This window comes from Ovis canadensis, chromosome 17 (assembly GCF_042477335.2).
Source record: "Ovis canadensis isolate MfBH-ARS-UI-01 breed Bighorn chromosome 17, ARS-UI_OviCan_v2, whole genome shotgun sequence".
NCBI lineage: Eukaryota > Metazoa > Chordata > Mammalia > Artiodactyla > Bovidae > Ovis > Ovis canadensis.
This window is the reverse complement of record NC_091261.1, coordinates 40221048-40233722: the sequence shown is the minus strand read 5'-3', so window position 1 is coordinate 40233722 and position 12675 is coordinate 40221048. Positions and strand designations below refer to the sequence as shown.

At 35.0% G+C, this 12675-nt stretch overlaps 1 protein-coding gene and 1 non-coding gene across 8 annotated transcripts in view; both read left to right on the top strand.

The window, feature by feature from the left end:
- The window catches only part of ABHD18 (abhydrolase domain containing 18), a 44283-nt gene that overhangs the window by 19303 nt on the left and 12305 nt on the right, over positions 1–12675 (top strand). For 6 of the 7 annotated variants that reach the window (XM_069557451.1, XM_069557455.1, XM_069557453.1 and 3 more), the window contains 4 exons: positions 853–931; positions 1260–1346; positions 2717–2742; positions 11051–11189. In XM_069557451.1, the coding sequence (XP_069413552.1) occupies positions 853–931; positions 1260–1346; positions 2717–2742; positions 11051–11189 (331 nt within the window). Of the gene's footprint in view, positions 1–852; positions 932–1259; positions 1347–1752; positions 1772–2716; positions 2743–11050; positions 11190–12675 lie in introns of those variants that run through there. The other variant, XM_069557457.1, reaches the window with a different exon arrangement.
- On the top strand, positions 11253–11386 carry LOC138423029 (small nucleolar RNA SNORA42/SNORA80 family). The gene has a single exon (XR_011250131.1). It is a non-coding gene; the product is annotated as a small nucleolar RNA SNORA42/SNORA80 family (small nucleolar RNA).

The following is a 12675-nucleotide window of genomic DNA, read 5'->3' as shown; positions in this document are numbered from 1 at the left end:
GACTCTTTGCGAGCCCATGGACTGCAGCCTACCCAGGCTCCTCCGTCCATGGGATTTTCCAGGCTAGAGTACTGGAGTGGGATGCCATCGCCTTCTCCGTCTTACAGGTTAAACTATCTGAAACATTGGCTTGAGCTCTGCCCACTTCCCACAGACACAGCATCTGATGTGCTGTTTCTATTGACCATTTAAGTAGTAATCAGTAGCCATTTCCTCAGGGTGGGAAGGTTCTTCTCCAGCCACTTAATATTTTTGGATATGGTTTCCAGAATAATTTGAATATATCTAGATGTGATCCTTGGACCTTAAGAGATTCAAAAAACAGTTCCACCTCCTGCAACTCATCCTTGGAAGAAAAATGAGATGTTGTACCGGAGACCATCATTCTTATGGGGAATGAGCCCAAATCAAATTTTTTAAGAAGATGGGTCCAATTTTCTTTTACAAAGTTCCAGGCTAGTTGCTGCCCCTCTGGATTTCTGGCAATCGCAAAAAGAGCTGCCAAGTCCAGTGTCTAGATAACCTTTCCTTCCATTCCTAGTTCAATTAACTTCATTAACTTTTCCTGATGTTTGCTGGTTGACAGTGCATACAGGATTTTGTTATAAGGTAAAAATGATTATGCTAAATTCTGTGCTTATAATTAAATATTTTAACACTGTAATACAAAGCAAATTTACAATTCTTTGTTGCCATTGGGCAAACAGTAGCTTAATCAGTCACTTACAATTTAAATGTCAAAATTCTAAATGATTTTTTCTCCCAAAAAATTTAATTATGGAACTTTAAAGAATTCAAAGTTCATATTTAAAGCCTTTTAGTTTCACTGATGTGTCATCTTATTTTAAATAGGTTCCAATTTATTGTGCCTAAAGAGTGGAACAGCAAATACAGACCTGTATGCATTCATCTTGCTGGAACAGGAGATCATGTAAGACTTTGTTATGAACCCACATACTCTCCTTAATAGATGTATTTATTATATCTTTACATTTAATTTTTATTTAATATTTGAATATAGTTTATTTACAATGTTGTGTTAGTTTCAGGTGTACAGCAAAGTGATTCAGTTATACATATACATATATCTATTCTTTTTCAGATTCTTTTCCCTTATAGGTTATTACAAAATACTTAGTAGAGTTCCCTGTGCTATTTGTCCTTGTTAATTGTCTATCTTATATATAGTTGTATATGTTAATCTCAAACTTCTAATTTACTTACTGTATTCTTAAGTATGTCATCTTTTCTTTCCTCAGCATTACTGGAGACGACGAACACTAATGGCTCGTCCTATGATTAAAGAAGCCCGAATGGCCTCTTTGCTGTTAGAAAACCCTTATTATATCCTTTTATAATACCTTGAAATCTTTTATTTATTTATTTATTTATTTATAGATTTAGTTATCAAAAGGAATGATAGATACTATCCAGCTTTTCTACAGTAGTGGAATTTGTCAGTTCAGAAAATGCTTAAGAAGCAAGAATGAAAAGAAGTGAAAAATTGTTCATACCTTTTTAAAAGGCAATTTACGGATTTTATTTCTATTATATAATAAAGATAAACTGCCCTCCTGGTTCCTTTGAGTTTTATACAGGAAGTCAAGTGTTTGACTTACTAAGTAAGCTCATATTTCAAATGCATTTACATTTAAATATCAGTTGAGGTTTAGAAATAGTTCTTAACTTAAATTTCAAGATGACATCAGACTATTCCCAGAAGAAGGAAGGAAACTGATGTGCAGATATAAAGAAATGTTCAGCGTTGGTGGTAATAACAGAAATGTAAAGTTAAAGCAACAATTAGAAAAAATTTTAAAAAATAAAACACAGTAACCATAAGGCTGTTGTGAAATGGCACTTTCAATACTGATGACTGTTCAACCTTTTAAAAGCATTTTTACTATATGCATTGTGAGCCTTTAAAAATCTCATATCCCTTGACAAAGTCATATTAATTCTGGGAAGTTTACTCTAAGGTTAAACCCATTGGAAATAAATGTCTAACAGTAGAAAAATGGTTAATTAAATTGTGGTTTATAACATTGGAATGTTATATGATTGGTTATTTTATGTTTGTTACTTTTCTCATTTACTATCTGTATAACCTTGAAAACAGTCATTCAGTAGATTTTAGCAAGTTATTATTAAAAGTTTACAATAATGAATGAAAAGTATTTTTAATGCAAAAATAATGTATAAAACTATGATATGACATAGGTATAAAAAAACCTAGAACAGAAAGTCCACTAAAAAACTGTGCAAAAAAAAAAACTATGCAGAAGTGAAAATGTTGGAAAGAAGTATACCAAAGTATTAATATGGTTGTCTGTAGATAAAATAGTTTTTCTTCAAACATGCTTTTCTGTATTTTCAAGATTTTCTATAAAAATGTATACATGAAGAAAGAAATCAATAAACTTCATTTTAAAATTATGTTGACAATTACACAACCTTGTTGAATATACTAAAAACATTGAATTGTACACCTTAAATGGATGAATTGTCTGGTTGTGACTATATTTCAATTAAGCTTTTTTAAAAAAGAAAAAGACTTAAGTTGAAAAACTTGAACAGCCTATATGAGATAACTGGAAAATAGTTATTTCAGCATTAAATTGTCTTCAAATTTAACTGTTTTGCTTAAGTTAATGTGTTTTGAGATACATCATATTTAATTATTGTAAAACTTTCTCTTTGACCCACATTCTTAAATGGCTGCAGGAAACCCAAGGACCAAATGTAAGTATGTGTTACCTTCATTTTCCAGTCTTTATACTAAATTTTCAGCAATTCTGAAATTTTTGGTAGGCTAACCATTTTTAAGTTCAATATCCAAGTGTTATTGGGGAAGATTTTCTGTTATAAAACTGAAAATTTAACACATATTATCTTAAATTGTTGTTTTAAGCTTTTTGCAATGTCTAATAAAAAGATAAAAAAGAAATTTTAATAGGTTGACTAAAGATATATTGTATTTGTAAAACTGTAACCAAAGAAATTAAAAGACTTTCCCTTTTTAAGGTACATTTAGTTTGAGAAATGAAACAATACTCTTTTTATTTTTGCAATGTGTATTATAGGTAATCTGAAGATAAGCTTTTTTTCTTGTCTTTTAAAATGATGAAGTTTTAAATCAGTTTTTTTATGTTTCTGTAATTTTTTTTTTAGTTTTTTATTTTTTTAATTTTAAAATCTTTAATTCTTACATGCATTCCCAAACATGAACCCCCTTCCCACCTCCCTCCCCATAACATCTCTGTGGGTCATCCCCATGCACCAGCCCCAAGCATGCTGTATCCTGCGTCAGACATAGACTGGCGATTCGATTCTTACATGATAGTATACATGTTACAATGCCGTTCTCCCAAATCATCCCACCCTCTCCCTCTCCCTCTGAGTCCAAAAGTCCGTTATACACATCTGTGTCTCTTTTCCTGTCTTGCATACAGGGTCGTCATTGCCATCTTCCTAAATTCCATATATATGTGTTAGTATACTGTATTGGTGTTTTTCTTTCTGGCTTATTTCACTCTGTATAATCGGCTCCAGTTTCATCCATCTCATCAGAACTGATTCAAATGAATTCTTTTTAACGGCTGAGTAATACTCCATTGTGTATGTGTACCACAGCTTTCTTATCCATTCATCTGCTGATGGACATCTAGGCTGTTTTCATGTCCTGGCTATTATAAACAGTGCTGCGATGAACATTGGGGTACATGTGTCTCTTTCAATTCTGGTTTCCTTGGTGTGTATGCCCAGAAGTGGGATTGCTGGGTCATAAGGTAGTTCTATTTGCAATTTTTTAAGGAATCTCCACACTGTTCTCCATAGTGGCTGTACTAGTTTGCATTCCCACCAACAGTGTAGGAGGGTTCCCTTTTCTCCACACCCTCTCCAGCATTTATTGCTTGCAGATTTTTGGATCGCAGCCATTCTGACTGGTGTGAAGTGGTACCTCATTGTAGTTTTGATTTGCATTTCTCTAATAATGAGTGATGTTGAGCATCTTTTCATGTGTTTGTTAGCCATCCGTACGTCTTCTTTGGAGAAATGTCTATTTAGTTCTTTGGCCCATTTTTTGATTGGGTCGTTTATTTTTCTGGAATTGAGCAGCATAAGTTGCTTGTATATTTTTGAGATTAGTTGTTTGTCAGTTGCTTCATTTGCTATTATTTTCTCCCATTCAGAAGGCTGTCTTTTCACCTTGCTTATATTTTCCTTTGTTGTGCAGAAGCTTTTAATTTTAATTAGATCCCATTTGTTTATTTTTGCTTTTATTTCCAGAATTCTGGGAGGTGGATCATAGAGGATCCTGCTATGATTTATGTCTGAGAGTGTTTTGCCTATGTTCTCCTCTAGGAGTTTTATAGTTTCTGGTCTTACATTTAGATCTTTAATCCATTTTGAGTTTATTTTTGTGTGCAGTGTTAGAAAGTGATCTAGTTTCATTCTTTTACAAGTGGTTGACCAGTTTTCCCAGCACCACTTGTTAAAGAGATTGTCTTTACTCCATTGTATATTCTTGCCTCCTTTGTCAAAGATAAGGTGTCCATATGTGTGTGGATTTATCTCTGGGCTTTCTATTTTGTTCCATTGATCTATATGTCTGTCTTTGTGCCAGTACCATACTGTTTTGATGACTGTGGCTTTGTGTAGAGCCTGAAGTCAGGCAAGTTGATTCCTCCAGTTCTTATTTCTCAAGATTGCTTTGGCAATTTGAGGTTTTTTGTATTTCCATACAAATCTTGAAATTATTTGTTCTAGTTCTGTGAAAAATATCTCTGGTAGCTTGATAGGGATTGCATTGAATTTGTAAATTGCTTTGGGTAGTATACTCATTTTCACTATATTGATTCTTCCGATCCATGAACATGGTATATTTCTCCATCTATTAGTGTCCTCTTTGATTTCTTTCATCAGTGTTTTATAGTTTTCTATATATAGGTCTTTAGTTTCTTTAGGTAGATATATTCCTAAGTATTTTATTCTTTTCGTTGCAATGGTGAATGGAATTGTTTCCTTAATTTCTTTTTCTACTTTCTCATTATTAGTGTATAGGAATGCAAGGGATTTCTGTGTGTTGATTTTGTATCCTGCAACTTTACTATATTCATTGATGAGCTCTAGTAATTTTCTGGTGGAGTCTTTAGGGTTTTCCATGTAGAGGATCATGTCATCTGCAAACAGTGAGAGTTTTACTTCTTCTTTTCCAATTTGGATTCCTTTTATTTCTTTTTCTGCTCTGATTGCTGTGGCCAAAGCTTCCAGAACTATGTTGAATAGTAGCGGTGAAAGTGGACACCCTTGTCTTGTTCCTGACTTTAGGGGAAATGCTTTCAATTTTTCACCATTGAGGATAATGTTTGCTGTGGGTTTGTCATATATAGCTTGAATAGAAGGAACATACCTCAACATAATAAAAGCTATATATGTAATTTATTAATATATTGTGTTTGATTTTGGTTCATTCAATAGATATTTGACCCTAACCACTGTAAGATAGCAACAAAACTACAAGGTTCTTACTTTCATAGAGTTTATATTCTAGTATGGGAGCTATATAAAAATAAAAGATAATTTTAGGTGCTTACAATGCCATGAAGAAAATGAAGCAGATAAATGGGAGAAAGAACTATAGGGGGTGAGTGCATGGTTGAAGCAGTATTAGATATGAGGACATGATATAATGAAAAGAAACTTCCAGGAGATAGTGAAGGACAGGGAAGCCTGGCGTGCTACAGTGCATGAGGTCACAAAGAGTCAAGCATGACTTAGTGACTAAACAACAACAACAACTATGCTTCGAATTTTACTGTATGTGCATTGGGAAGCCTCTGGAGAATTTCAAGCAAAGGAGCGATCTGATCTATGTTTTTAAAGGCCTGTCTGGCTTACTGGGGCAAGAGTAGTAGTAAAGTAGCTTCACATAGGAGACTATTACAATTCAGTTCAGTTCAGTTGCTCAGTTGTGTCCGACTCTTTGTGACCCCATGAACTGCAGCACGCCAGGCCTCCCTGTCCATCACTAACTCCCAGAGTCCACCCAAACCCATGTCCATTGAGTCGGTGATCCCATCCGACCTTCTCATCCTCTGTTGTCCTCTTCTCCTCCTGCCTTCAGTCTTTCCCAGCATCAGGGTCTTTTCCAGTGAGTCAGCTCTTCGTATCAGGTGGCCAAAGTATTGGAGTTTTAGCTTCAACTTCAGTCCTTCCAATGAACACTCAGGACTGATCTCCTTTAGAATGGACTGTTTGGATCTCTTCGCAGTCCAAGGGACTCTCAAGAGTCTTCTCCAACACCACGGTTCAAAAGCATCAATTCTTATGCGCTTAGCTTTCTTTATAGTCCAAATTTCACATCCATACATGACCACTGGGAAAACCATAACCTTGACTAGATGGACCTTTGTTGGCAAAGTGATGTCTCTGCTTTTTAATATGCTCTCTAGGTTGGTCATAACTTTCCTTCCAAGGAGTAAACGTCTTTTAATTTCATGGCTGCAGTCACCATCTGCAGTGATTTTGGAGCCCCCCAAAATAAAGTCTGACACTGTTTCCACTGTTTCCCCATCTACTTCCCATGAAGTGATGGGACCGGATGCCATGATCTTAGTTTTCTGAATGTTGAGCTTTAAGCCAACTTTTTCACTCTCCTCTTTCACTTTCATCAAGAGGCTTTTTAATTCCTCTTCACTTTCTGCCATAAGGGTGGTGTCATCTGCGTATCTGAGGTTATTGATATTTCTCCCGGCAATCTTGATTCCAGCTTGTGCTTCCTCCAGCCCAGCGTTTCTCAGGATGTACTTTGCATATAAGTTAATTTCAATAATGCAGGGGAAAATTGGACTAAAGTCAAGTGGTAGCAGGGGAAATGAAAAGAAGTACTAATGTACTTTAGATAAAATTTACAAGTTGAAATGGTAAGACTTGTTAAAAAATTGGATATTGTGGGTAAGAGATCAAAAGTTCTTCCTTGGGCATGTTAAACTTGTAATGACTGTTAGACCTGCAAGTGAAGAAGTAGGAAAATGGAAAGTGCTGGGGAGAGAGAAGTCATGTGTTCAAAGTGGTTATAACAGGCTTCCCAGGTGTATCAGTGGTAAAGAATCCTCCTGCCAAGCAGGAGACCTGAGTTCGATCCCTGGGCTGGGAAGATCCCCTGGAGAAGGAAATGGCAATCGAATCCATTGTTCTTGCCTGAGAAGTCCTATGGAAGAAGAGCCTGGCAGACTACAGTACATGGGGTCACAAAGAGATGGACACAATTTAGCGAGTAAACCACCACCACCATTGGTCTTTATAAAGTCGTGAGAACATGAAAGAGGTACAGACAAAAGCACAGTGCAGTGGAAGCCAGCCTATATTCTGTGAAGGATAGTTTAGAATTTCCTTTCGAAACCTTGTGAAAAGTTAAAATGCACAACTAAATAGTTCAAGAATTCTTACTTAGGAGCCATGCCATAAATTCAGAACTAGATGTGTCATATAAGTGGTTAAAAAGTGCAAGAGGTTATTGAGTTCTAAGAAGCAGCATAGGTTTAATAGGAAATCTGTGACTTTGGAGTCATAGACATATTTTGGAATCATAACTTACCATTTGCTAATTGTATGGCCTAACTCATTTATGATGTGGGAATACTAAATAATTTCTTCCATGAAGGATTGTTGAGAATTATGTTTATAAGTTATCCTATCAGATATTATATACCCAAGAAATATAATACTTTATTTTGTTTTTCTTGAACAATTCATCCTAAGAAATTGCTTATAACTTAAATTATAATAAAGTTCTCTCTCACTTTCATCTCTCTCTCTCTTTCTCTCTCTCTCAAAGCCATCTATGCCTGCTTTCATCAAAAATGGTTAAACTATTTGAGACTCAGTCCATTGCTAACAAAGAACCACTGTCCTAGAACCTACATTAGTAACTTCTATGTAAAAGAGCCAACTGAAGTGGAACTAAGAATTCAAACTTCCATACCAGGCTAAAATAAGTAATCAGGAGAACTATGATCATAAATAGAAAATTGGAACAAGGATAGAAATCCAATGTAAGGGTAAATAGCCTTTTTATGATGATGAATATAATTTATTTTGGCAAAAGATAGCCAAGTTTCTATAAAGAGAAAGCTGCTTTGTGGACTTAACTCTAAGAGGATATGGTAGGACAGTGGAGATAAGGTCTTCTGGGAGCCAGAGTTCTGTTTTTCAAAGCTTTGCGTTCCTATGGCACTTGGTTCTTTGCACATAATTATTCTATTAAGAACATAATAATTCTACATAATTATTCTACATATAATAACCATTGACAAAGCGAATTTTTATACATTCTGGCAATGTTTCCTATAGGAATATGTCTTTATGTGAATTCAATTTTGAAAATAGATTATAACTTGGTCATTTTAGTAATAAAGTCATATTTTTAATCATTATATAAGAATGGTTCTGGATTCTAAAAATATGTAGTAAAATAATTCTTACAAGTAAATACTTGTATGTAAAATCAGTTTCTAAAACAGAAAGTTTCAGTTGGTGTGTTTAAATTCATCAAAACATATTTTTATAAAAATTATTTTTCTAATAGTCAAGATTTCAATAATTCAGGAGACTAGTATTAGGTTGAATTCTTTTACATTGCTATTTATTTTCCTTTTGTTCTTGTTGCCTTGTTCCTTTTTTACTATTTTAATTTTATTGGAGTATAGTTGATTTACAGTGTTGTGTTAGTTTTAGGTGTGCACCAAAGTGATTCAGTTATACATCTATCCATTCTTTTTTTGATTCTTCTCTTATATAGGTTATCACAGAATATTGAGTAGTATTCCCTGTGCTATACAGTATGTCTCTGTTGGTTATCTATCTTATGTATTGTAGTGTGGGCACGTTTATTCCAAAATCCTGATTTATTCCTTCCCTTCACAGTTCCCCTTTGGCAGCCATAAGTTTATTTTCAATATCTGTAAGTCTGTTTCTGCTTTGTAAATAAGTTCATTTGTATCATTTTAAAACTAGATTCCTCATATGAGTGATAGCATATGATATGTCTTTCTATGTCTTAGTACGATAATCTTGAGGTCCATCCATGTTGCTGCAAATGGCACTATTTCATCGTTTTTTATGGTTGAGTAATAAACAGTCCATTGTATAAATATACCACATCTTTATCATTCTTCTATCAGTGGGCATTTAGGTTGCTTCCATGTCTTGACTATTGTAGATAGTGCTGCAGTGAACACTGGGATGAGTGTATCCTTTTGGATTTTGGTTTTCACCAGATATATACTCAGGAATGGGATTGATGGATCATATGGTAGTTATTTATTTACTTTTTAATGGAACTTCCATACTGTTCTCCTTAGTGGTTATACCAATTTACATTCCAACCAACAGTATAGGAGGGTTTCCTATTCTCCTTACCCTCTCCAGCATTTACTGTTTGTGGACTTTTTATTAATGGCCATTCTGACTGGTATGAAGTGTTACTTCATTGTGGTTTTGATTTGTGTTTCTCTGATAATTAGTGATGTTGAGTATCTTTTCATGTGCTTTTTGGTCATCTGCATGTCTTCTTTGGAGAAATGTCTCTTTAGATCTTCTGCCCATTTTTTTTGAGTGGGTGTTTTTTTTTTTTTTTTCATATAGAGCTGCGTGGGCTCTATGTCAGTCGCTTTTTTTACAAATATTTTCTCCCAGCCTGTGGCGTGGTTTTTTTGTTTTGTTTATGATTTCCTTTGCTGTGCAAAAGGTTTTGAGTTTAATTAGGCCTCATTTGTTTATTTTCATTACTCTCGGAGATGGATCAAAAATGATATTGCTGGACTTCCCTGGCAGTCCAGTGGTTAAGACTCTGTGTTTCCAATGCTTGGGGGCACAGGTTCAATCCCTGGTCATGGAACTAAGATTCCACATGCTGTGTGGTGCAGCCAAAAAAAAAAAAAGATATTGCTGTGATTTATGTCAAAGAGTGTTCTGCTTATGTTTTCCTCTAATAGGTTTTTGTGTTTTTTAATCTTACGGCCACACCACGCAGCATGTGGGACCTTATTTTCCCGACCAGGGATCAAACTTATACCCCCCTGCAATGGAAGTGCAGATTTTCAATGACTAGACTACCAGGAAAGTCCACTAAGACTTCTTAGTATCTGGTCTTACATTTAGGTCTTTAATCCATTTTGAGTTTATTTTTGTATATGGTGTTAGAGAGTTTCAAATTTCATTCTTTTACATGTAGCTGTCCAGTTTCCCCAGCACCACTTATTGAAGAGACTGTCTTTTCTCCATTGTGTATTCTTGCCTCTCTTGTCATAAATTAAATGACCATATGTGCATGAGTTTATTTCTGGGCTTTCTATCCTGTTCCATTGATCTAGATTTCTGTTTTTGTGCCATTACCATATTGTCTTGATTACTGTAGCTTTGCCGTATGGTCTGAAATCAGAGAGTCTGACTCCTCCAGACTCCATTTTTCTTTCTTGAGATTGCCTTAGCTTTTCAGGGTCTTTTGTGTTTCCATACAAATTTAAGAGTTTTTTGATCTGGTTCTACAAAAATTATCTAGTATTAGGTTTCAATTCTTACATATATATATATATTTTTTTTTTTTTTTAATGTGAGCTTTAAGCTCTGTTGTATTTTTTTTTTCCTAAGAATGGACAACTGTAAATTTGTTTTTCCTTTTATTGATGTGGTAATTTAACTAAAAATTGACAATACAGAAATATTATTTTCCCATACATATTTTAACAGTTTTAAGTTCTGTCAAATAAATAATATGTTCTCCTCTGGATTTCAAAATAGCTCAGTAGTTGAAATTCAATGAAGGTTGTATGTTGTAAAGCAGATACAACTTTTTAAGTTTTAGGTGATTAATATGTAGAACAATGTTAGCAGCAATTTAATTTTATCAATTTATACCATTGTTTTATTAATACTTAGCTATCTGGTCCTTTAAAAGAAAAGCATGCATTTTGGCTGCCTATTGTAAATTTGTGTGTATAAAAATGTAAAAACATAAATAATTTTCTCTTTTCTTTTGTGAGGCTAGAAGGTCCAGCTTAAAAAACGTGTCCGACCTTTTTGTGATGGGAGGAGCTCTTGTTTTAGAATCTGCAGCTCTCTTGCACTGGCTAGAGAGGGAGGGTTATGGACCTCTAGGAATGACCGGAATATCCATGGGAGGACATGTAAGCATTTTCATTTCAACTTATATTTAATTGTGGTTATGTTTATAAGATCTATGGAATCAAGCATGGTAATGGATTTATGGCTTGTCCTCTGTGGGCATCTCACGGTAGACCCATGCCAGAGAAAACTGCAGCTTCAAACTATTGCCCTGTCTCCTTACCTGTGGGCTGTGAGCGCTGAAGAGGGTTGTGAAGTGGGTGGAAGGTCTAGAGAATCTAATTATTTACAAATTCGCTTTAGGGACTTCCCTGGCGGTCCTGTGGTTAAGATCCATGCTTCCAGTGCAGGGGTGTGGGTTTGATCCCTGGTCAGGGAACTAATGCTGCATGGTATGGCCAAAAGAAAAGAAATCACTTTAGGTATAGAATTAATTTTACTTTTGGTGAAAGCAGAAACCAATTTTTTTTTAATATTTCTTCTTATTTATTTTATTTAGCTTCTCCAGGTCTTAATTGCAGCACACAGCATCTTTTAGTTGCAGCATATGGAATCTAGTTCCCTGAACAGGAATCCAACCTAGGCTCCTACATTGAGAGTGCAGAGTCCCAGTCACTGGACCACCAGGGAAATCCTGCAGGAACAGATTCTAAACTTTTATTCCAACTATTAAATAATGATTTTTTTGTGATTTATGGAGATACTGATTTTACTACTTACTTCACAGCTATATTTCAGGTATTAGATTTAATATTTTATTAAAAGTTGATAATAAAAATTAGCTTTTCAGATCTCAACTATAAATGCCTTATTTTGCTGTTAAATGCCTGAAGATAGCTGATTTGCAAAACTTTTCGATTCTCTGTTCCCTTCATCCCCATACAATCAACCTATTTTACCTTTGCTTTCTAGAGTGTACAGTCTACTCATTGGTTTCTCCATTTAGTCTTTTCTCTCCTCAATCTTTTTCTTAAGAGCTTCTTCCCACACTATAATTAGTGTGGTCCCCCTGAATCTGTTCTCTGCTCTCTCCTGCTTAAAACCTGCCAAAGGTTTTACTATGGAACTGGCACTAGCTGTGCATCCCTCTACTGCCCCCTCACACCTTATCACCTAGCCAGGTAGCAGCTTGCCCTTCCGCTTCCAGGTTAGAGCATACTTCCTGTGGGAAGCTCTTCCTGATTCCCAGACCACACCATTTCTCAGTAACATGTACTTATTTCTTTGCATTGTGATTGCTTGTCTAGCAGTCCATTTTCTCTGTAAAGCAGTTGATTCAGTGAGGGCCAGGAACATGACCCTCTGGCTCATTTCTTGGACATAACAATCATCCAGTACATTTATATCTATATCTATAGATACATATTCTTTATAATTCATTTGAATTATAAGATTATGTTTAAAAACTTACTCAAATTCAAAGCAGTCACCAAAGGCTGAAACTGATAAAATTAGCTTCAAAAACTCAAATTTGAAACAACTAAAGACACTGAAACTGAAAGGTGGGAAAAGATTCATTTTCCTGTCTAGTACTGTTTCCATTTTTAT